Source organism: Neofelis nebulosa, chromosome 17, assembly GCF_028018385.1.
Source record: "Neofelis nebulosa isolate mNeoNeb1 chromosome 17, mNeoNeb1.pri, whole genome shotgun sequence".
NCBI lineage: Eukaryota > Metazoa > Chordata > Mammalia > Carnivora > Felidae > Neofelis > Neofelis nebulosa.
This window is the reverse complement of record NC_080798.1, coordinates 34,094,745-34,103,522: the sequence shown is the minus strand read 5'-3', so window position 1 is coordinate 34,103,522 and position 8,778 is coordinate 34,094,745. Positions and strand designations below refer to the sequence as shown.

The 8,778-nt window shown below is 52.5% G+C and overlaps 1 protein-coding gene across 1 annotated transcript; it reads right to left on the bottom strand.

Annotated features, from left to right (window-relative positions):
• Window positions 1–7,136: 7,136 nt before the first annotated feature.
• Window positions 7,137–8,778, bottom strand: LOC131499459 (metallothionein-2-like). The gene is made up of 3 exons (XM_058707473.1): window positions 8,687–8,778; window positions 8,056–8,121; window positions 7,137–7,383 (listed from the first exon to the last, which is right to left on the bottom strand). The coding sequence occupies exons 1-3, from the start codon at window positions 8,712–8,714 to the stop codon at window positions 7,292–7,294; spliced, it is 186 nt and encodes a 61-aa protein (XP_058563456.1). The 5' UTR covers window positions 8,715–8,778; the 3' UTR covers window positions 7,137–7,291.

Sequence of the window (8,778 nt, the reverse complement as noted above, 5' to 3'; positions counted from 1 at the left end):
AAAAAAAAAAAAAAAAACAGGAAAGAAAACCCACAATGATAGGGGTATGTCAAAAGGACCCAGGAGACGACTGAAAGAGCTCTCGGGGGCCAGAGCTGGAACAATTTGAGCAACAACATAAATAAAACGATTCTGGATCCTAACCCAAAGTATAAAATAGATACCTATGAACCCATGCTAATATAAATAAATACTTGAACAAACAAATAAGTAGAAAAGAAACAAATCTCCTGGATGGAATTCCAAATAATTTATGTAGATACTGGCTCTCGAGGAGCTTAACTTCGAGTACAAAGTGACTTCCTTCCGAAGACTACGGTGTGGAGATGGGGGCAAAAAAGAATAACCTTACAGTGGAGACACCTGAAAAATATTACCTCGGCCAGGTGGTCAAGGTCAACATCAACAGTGATAAGTTATGTTGATAATATTACACTCTTGAGAAGATATCATGAGGAACTCTGTGGTCCCCACCTACCCCTCCCCAACACCCCTCACCCCCACCCAAACCGATAACCCTAGTCTAGTAATGAGAAAAACAGCAGACAAATTCCATAGAGGGGACACCCCACAAAACACCTGATCAGTACTCCTCAAAACTGTCAAGGTCATCAAAAACAAGGAAAGTCGGAGAAACTGTCACAGCCCAGAGTGGCCTAGGGACACTTGATGGTTAGATGCGATACGGTATCTTCCTGGAACAGAAAAAGGACATCAGGTAAAAATTAAGGAAATCTGAATAAGGTACGGACTTCACTTGTTTTCTTTCTCTTAGTGAGCACAAGATATAGACAGGCATTTTTCAGAAAAAGAAACACATGGCAATAAACATATGAAGAGATGTTCCATACCATCAGCGATCAAGAAAATGCAAATCAAAGTCACAGTGAGATATCATTTTGCACCCATTTCGCTGGCAGAAATTTAAAAATCTAATGTTCTAAAAAAGGATGTGCATCCATAGGCTCTATCCGTGGGTCCTTGTGAGTACTTGGCACACACAGTGAGATGGAGACCAATGTTGGGTTTTGAGCAGAAGGCCCCTCTGGCTGCTGGGCTGAGTAGAGACTTCAAGGGGCCAAGGCAGACAGGCATAGGGAGACCAGGTAGAGACCAGGGTGACAGCAGATGGCAGCTTGGACCGGCGTGGCTGCAGTGGAGGTGGTGGCCAAGAGGTGGGAGTCTACTTGTTTCCATCCTGCCCTCTATCACCCTATGTTGAATTGATTCGTGCACTTGACTCTGCCCACATACCTCTAGGCGACTGAAGACGCCTAGAAGGCAAAGGCTGTCTAATTCATCAGTACTAATCAGTCCTTGTCACTGGCCCAGCACAGCGGAAGTACCCAGGAATGAATATGTGAACAGCAGCAGTCACATTGTTTCTTTGCCCCTTAACCCTCTACGGCTCCCTTCTATCGGGGAAATGATTGAACAAGGCTCTTTTTCCCATGTCCAAGACTTTTCTTGCACTGTCCCCTCCTCCAGGAGAGGCAAGGGCCCACACTGAGGTGGGCAGACTCTAAGAGGAGTCAGTGGTGTTAAGGGCCCCGCACACATGCCCTCTTTGAGCACTTTCCTTCTGAGGGAGTTTGCCTTGGGGACTTGCCTTGTTTTTTCACCTCTTCCAGGGACCCAGTACCATGTGGCCCATAGGGATATGAGGAGGCTCATCTGATTGGTACAAACTCTGAATCTCTGCCAGGAAAGTAATTTTCCCAGGCCTGAAGAGTGGCAGGCCCTAAGGGCAGGAAATGCCTACCTGCCCAGAAAAAAACCTCACCCATGGGTGTGACTTACAGGCCCAGGCAAGAAAGAATGTGGTCCAGGATGGGAGGTGATATCCAGGTCTCTGGACTTGTTCTGCCCTCAGAGTCTTAGGCTCTGGGGGTCCGATGAGGCCAAGATTGGCTCGGTGGGTGGTCCTATGATGCCACAGACTGGTCCTATGATGCCCCCTTGGCCCACCAACATCTTCCCCAGACCCCTTAAGGGAATTAAGCTAAGCATCATTTGCTGGAATGGTAAAAAGTGGGTAGGGGTGGGGAGCACTGTGGGTCCAGGCTTGGAAAGAGGGCAGGAGCCAAGGAAATGCCACAATGTTGGGACACAGGATCCACAGGCCTGGTCTCAGGGCCCGAAGAATCTGGTCAGGGCATGTGCCTATGAGGAATATCCTCGGAATTCATTCTAGTCCATGTGTGAGTTCCAAAGGGGAATATATGATTGGTTGAGGCTCGTTGGGGAACAAGGATCTGAACTTCTACCTTTTTTAGTCAGACTCCTGGGTCTCCCCTCTCTCTGAGGCTGGGCACAATGTGGGCAGAGGGGGTTCACCAGAAGGAAGTTAGAGAATGCATCCCAGACAGCCAGACTTGACCAATGTCCATCACAAGCCCTAAAATACCCCCCAGAGAGTCCCTTTTCTGGGTGAAGCATTGCCTTCTCTTTCTGAAGGACAATGTGAATCTGTCAAAGTTGGGGTGATCCTAGACCCCTGGATGGCTTGCTGGTAGAGGATGTAGCTTAGCTTTGTTGTGGTTGGGCACAGGAGGTGCCTTGGAGGGAGTAGCGTCCAGAGGTTTATATATGGCAATACCCCTACCCCCAGCAATGGCAATGATGTGTCAGGCAGGCCAGAGTGGCTGGTGACGGGGCTGAGATGCCATCCCCCAGTTTGCTAGGCAATCTCTGGGGACTAGGCCACTGAGTCTTTCACATCACCCAAGCGTCGGTGATGACACCAGCTCTCCAGCCTTGCCTCAGCCTCCTCCCTTGATGCTCAAGAATCGCTGAGTCTGTGCAGGCAAAGGCAGAGGCCAGGAGGGATCTCTGACTCGTGAGAAGTCCCCCACTGCTGGCTGCGAGGCAAAAACCAGCCAACCTTTACAACATAACCCAACCTCCCTATCCTTGCTAGATAGAAGAGTCTGCAGGGGTACCTGGGTGGCTCAGTCTGTTAAGTGTCCCTCTCTTGACTTTGACTCAGGTCATGATCTCACGGTTAGTGAGTTGGAGCCCCGCTTCGGGCTCTGTGCTATCAGAGGAAAGAAGGGGCCAGGAAGGATCTGGGTGTGGTGGTGAGATGTGGGGGGAAAGTAGGGAGGCAGGCTCTGCTGACTTCACGGCTTTGCCCCCGGGGGTGACGGTGGATGTGGGTGGGACTGCAGCCAGCCAGGAGTGGCCTCAGGGATCACTCCGAAAGGGTGGTTCAATGGGTATTGTGATGCCTTAGGTGGGGCCAGGTGAGAGTCCCACAGGGACTTAGGTGTGTGATTCAGGTTCTCCTCCACCCTCCTCCTCCTCACGGGGCTCTGAGCAAATTTGCTGGGCCACACCTGCAGGCCTTCTGAGAGACCTCCAATGTCCCACCATGCCTCCTTCCTATCACTGGCCTTCTACCGTCACCCCGACCCCCTCCCTCCCTCCAGCTCCCTGAGCTGAATTCATCCTCAGATCAGTGAGATTCTTCTAGGGTACAAGGAAGAGACTTGTTCTCTTGTGCAGATTTTGTTGATGGCGGCACACTCCGTTTGCAAGGCGTGCCGAGTATTTTCCAGATCCACCGTCCACCCTCCCCTCTATGAGCCAGGTAGAGGGCAGGACCCTATCGGCATCTGGTTGGGGGAGGGCAGGAGGTCACGGAATGTATTCCCCAGGCTCCCTTGCAAGGTCAGATGCCACCTGAATGTCACAGCTCTTGTTGGGGCATCCTCTCCTACAGCGACAGCTGCTCTCTGTCCAGTGAAAACCCCTCCCTCTGGCTCTTCAGGCATAGGCCGGCCAGGGCCTCCATTGCTTGGTCAATTCTCACTGCTTCCAACTCCTTGATAAAAAAAAAAAAAAAAAAAAAAGAGGGGCACCTGGGTGGCTCAGTCGGTTAAGCGTCCGACTTCAGCTCAGGTCATGATCTCGCGGTTTGTGAGTTCGAGCCCCACGTTGGGCTCTGTGCTGACAGCGCAAGCCTGGAGCCTGTTTCAGATTCTGTGTCTCCCTCTCTCTCTGCCCCTCCCCCACTCGCGCTTTGTCTCTCTCTGTCTCTGAAAAATGAATAAACCTTAAAAAAAAAGAAAAAGAAAAAAAGTCCTTTATTAAACTCTCCCATGGCTCACTGGTTTCCTGCCGGGGTCAGTCTGGGGCATCTGCAGGGAATCCAAAGGTGGCCAGATATGCCTCTTCCCTACCCCCAGCCAGCTGGACTTCCTGGGACTTTGGGTCTTGGGCAGGAGGCGGAGAGCTTAGTGGGCAGTCTAGAATTCATTTGCAAGAGCTGTGGCCAGTGGCAGTGACGGGGGCAGTGAGAAGTGGAGGTGACCGTTATGCCAACAGCAGCAGCCCAGCCAGGCTGCTCCCGGGACACGAACTGCTGCTGACAGCCCCACCCCCACCCCATCCTATGGCTCCTGCCCATTTTCTGGGCCTCGTTCTCCACCCTCCCTATCATTTACACCGTCTCCTATACCCTTTCAACGAATTTCTTTTTTACCTAATTTGGCCAGAGTCCATTTCTGTTGCTGTCATCGTTTCTCGGCCTTTTGGCAAAGATCAAGTGTATCTGTTGCTGTCATTCAAGGGGCCCTAACTGCTACGGGGTTTGCTTTCAGAGTTCAGAGGGAAGTGAGGTCACTGGGACTCTTCCGGGCAGATGCTCAGCTTTCCGAGTGTCTGGAAGACTGAGAGGGACAGCAGTGCTCACAGAAAACAAATCTGTAGTTTGGTCTAACCATCCTTGTGGCCACCATTTGGGTGCATTCTTATTGTTCCCATGATGTAGGTCCAATTACAGCAAGAGCTCCAGTTACTGTTTGTTCCTGTACCTGCACCTGGAAACTATGCTCCTCAGGGGAGAGGATCTGATTGGTTCATCTAATACGAAGCATCTGCCTCGGTCAGGGATGTCATGCCAGCCTCCCCGCTTTCCCGGAAGAGTTAACCCCCTACTCTTCCAGCCTACTCACCAATTCTCCAATCAGTTCTGGCCAAAGAGTGACCATGCGAATGAACAAATGAATGAATGAATGAATGGTTTTCTCTTGGCCTCCTGGTCCGATTGAATCACACCCTTCTCCAAGGCTTTCATACCTAGAGTCTTCTCTGCCTTCTCCTAAAGGCAGATATGTTCAGACTCTGTGTCACTTTCTGCCCCAGCTCAGCAGCTATGTCTAGAAATGATAAATAAAAGCTCCCTGAATTCAACAGGGACTTGAATAAACTCTTCCAGTTTTGCAAAGGGATTGGGTCTTATTTACATACTATCTTCCTCTTTGCCCAGCACAGCACAGTGATTTACATGTAGCAGAGGTCCAATAAGTGTTCTTTGAATCCAGGAGAGAGCATTTATGGATCTACCTACTGATTGTCAGATATGGCGCCTAACCTCACTTTTACTGCCCCCACTTTACAGATGAGAACTACAAGGCACAAACAGGCCACATAACTTGCCTAAGTAGTAGAGCTGTGGTTCTAGCCAGGCAATCTGGCCCCAGAGCAGCCATGTTTAACAGCCTTACCAGCTAAACAAGGCATTGGCTTCTGGAATTAAATGAGCCATTCTGATGCAATCATATTCATTTTTTAAAAAAACTATTGGGGCGGCTGGGTGGCTCAGTCGGTTAAGCGTCCGACTTCGGCTCAGGTCACGATCTCACGGTCCATGAGTTCGAGCCCCGCATCGGGCTCCGGGCTGACGTCTCAGAGCCTGGAGCCTGTTTCCGATTCTGTGTCTCCCTCTCTCTCTGCCCCTCCCCCGTTCATGCTCTGTCTCTCTCTGTCTCAAAAATAAATAAACGTTAAAAAAAATTTTTTTTTAAATAAAAAAAATAAAAATAAATAAAAAAATAAAAAAACTATTGTAAATTAATCTCTCGAGCTGCCACCTTAATGGTCATGCCCCGCCCACCCCTTGGGGAAATGGGGGGCTCAGGGAGGAAGAGAGAAGGCTACTTCACACAGGACTTGAAAAGTAAAACGCTGCAGGCCGATGATTGTGTTTGTCAGGCCGAATGAAAACATTCTGTACCCTTCCATGGAGAGGATTGGCAGCTGTGAGTCCCAAAGGCGGAGTTGTGAAATAACTGGGCCCGTTTGTGACTGTGGCAGCAGGACTTCCGGAGCACACGTGGCAATAGCACATCGCTCTCCTGTCCAAGAGCCACAGGGTTTGTGCCAGGCTCTCACTAGGAAACAGTGACGAGGACACCAGCCCATCCACACCGGGGTGGTGTCTGATTTGGTCTCTACGAAAACACTTGCCACATCCTGCAGGGCAAGGCCTACCCGCCTCTTCCTCCACAGACTGACAGGAACCTGGTACCTCCGTGTTCTCTTGGCCCCCAGGACAGGCAGCCACACGTTGGGGGACTTGGCCTCAAATTCCAACCAGGGTGGAAATATTTCCTGGCAGAGGCTCATTTCATTTCACTAAATGCTCCATGTGACCGCCCCAGTGGGTTACAACCTTAGGTCCTTGTTAAAATCTGGGTTCCGCAGCCCATCTTACACCTAAGAAATCAGAATGGAAGCTGGGAAGAGGAAAGGGGGACCCTGGTGTGGTCCTCTCTTCCCCTGTCCCACCTCCAAGTGGCTCAGAGGGCAGCCAGGTGGGGAGTCTGGCAGATGGAGACACGCGGTCTCCGAAGTGAACTTGGAACACTCCATTCGCACACTTACCCAGCCATGTGGGCCTACACATCAGGGCCTTTGCTCAAGCAGTCCCCTCTGACAGGAAGGCAGCTCCCATGGCAGGTCTCCCCACTTGGGCTCACCCCACAGCATGCTCAGTCACAGACATGTATTTTCGATTCAGAACTTCTCTCTCCCAGGCAGTCTGTAAGCTCTATGTGACCTCGACAAGTAGAACCCAATGCTGTGTATACACTGGATGCACCACAGGTGGCTATTGAGTGAATACGGGTAGTGACACAGATACAACGAAGGGTGGGGACATTCTGGAAGGCAGTGGAGGCTGTCATAGCTGTCAAAGAAGGGCCTCAAAGGAGGTGGACCAGCCAGACTGCAGGAAACCCTGCCCTACCCCCACTTCCCATGCCCACCCCCTCAACTTCCCCCAACCCAGGTCCCCTTTAACCCAACTAGAAACAAGTCCCACCTTCCCAACACACTGCTAGACACCTGGAGCCAGAAGAGTCTAGATGATTTATTGTCATTCAAATATCTCACAGAAACAGGAATGTAGCAAACAGGTCATGGTAATATGAAAAAGTAAAAAAAAAAAAAACTGCAGGTTTGTACATGTTGCTCTATTTACATCTGGAACAGGTGCTCCCCCACATCAGGCGCAACAGCTGCACTTGTCCGATGCCCCTTTGCAGATGCAGCCCTGGGCACACTTGGCACAGCCCACGGGGCAGCAGGAGCAGCAGCCTGGGGGAGAAAGGCCCGAGTGGGTCAGAGCCCAAGTGGGTCACCAGGAACCCCCCTTCCCACAGCGGGCCCGCCACAGCTCTGCCCCCAGCCCTGCAGGGCCCTGGCTTGAGGATGGCCTGCTCTGTCCCTAGACAACTGGGTCCTACCCCCTAGCAAGAGGCTGCCTTGCCCCCATCTGATTCCAGGACAGGGCAGAACGCCTGCAGACACAGAGACAGGGCCTCCAGGGACAATGGAGGCTAGTCCTTTGCCCCCCTGAACCACACAGTGACGCGAGGGGAAGTCCTCAAGGTCAGAGAGGGGGCACCCCCTGCCCACCAGCGCCCAGGAGGGCCAGGAAAGCTCTGGGCTGTCTGCAGAGGAAAGGGCTGCACCAGGTCAGAGACACCACACGTGGTCATCAAATTCACGAACATCACGTGTCAGGACACTGGAGGGTTCAGAAGGCAGGAGACCTAGGTTCTGGTGCTGGCTGCATCCTTGACGCGATTTGCTGACCTCTCTGCAGGGGCCTCGGTTGCCCTGCTCTAGGATGAGGTGGGGACTCCACCATCTTATCTGCAGGAACTTTCAGTGCCAATTCTGAGTCAGGGGCTGAGGGAAGGGGATGTCGAGAAGCTGGGTCATCTGACCCAGCCCAGCCCCCCTGGGAGAACACCCCACACTCACTCTTCTTGCAGGAGGTGCATCTGCACTCTTTGCACGTGCAGGAGCCGGCGCACGTGCAGGAGCTACCTGCCCGGGAGAGAAAGAGAGCGGTGAGCACAAGTGCGGTGTAGGAGCCACAGTGGGTGGGCAACACACGCCCCCTGCGGCCTCGGGGTCGGTGCCCAGCACCAGGAGCTCGCTCCTCACGCAGGGCGGGTAAGGGCAGCCCCACTCCCTGTCTCTGCGGTGCTAGGAAAGGTAGGTCCCCTCCGGCTTTTACTCCACACGGAAGGTCTCGGGCCTTCCAAAGGGCTAAGAGTAGAACCAGAGCCTGTGGTCTTGAACCCCGAGGAGGCAGTGCCCCACCTCCCATCAAGTGCTGGTGGCTCCAAGGCCTGAACAGAGCACTGTGTCCCAGGTCAGCAGCCCTCGACCAACAGGAGGCTTCGACGTGACCGCAGTACCCTCCCCTCTAACACAGGGGGCAGAGAGAGAACGGAAATGCTTTCAGGGGCGTGGCGGGGGAGAAAGCACAGCACGTGCCCACGACGGGATTCAGCTCAAGTCCAAACCAGTCGCTCTTCTAACCCCAAGAACAGTCGGTCCGGGCCTGGGAAACTGCACCCTAAGACTCAGAGCCGGGGGCCCTTACCGGCGGAGCAGGAGCAGTTGGGGTCCATCTGGAGTCGAGGTGACGACGGAAGTCCAAAGCAGGCGACACAAGAGGCACAGCGCTGATGGCTG

Bases quoted from the DNA above. Each gene is read 5' to 3' on its own strand.
- LOC131499459 (XM_058707473.1), bottom strand. From the start codon at position 8,714: ATGGACCCCAACTGCTCCTGCTCCGCCG. The intron at 8,122-8,686 runs GTAAGGGCCCCC...TCTCCCGGGCAG, and splicing joins CAACTGCTCCTGCTCCGCCG to GTAGCTCCTGCACGTGCGCC. The intron at 7,384-8,055 runs GTGAGTGTGGGG...TTTCTCCCCCAG, and splicing joins ATGCACCTCCTGCAAGAAGA to GCTGCTGCTCCTGCTGCCCC.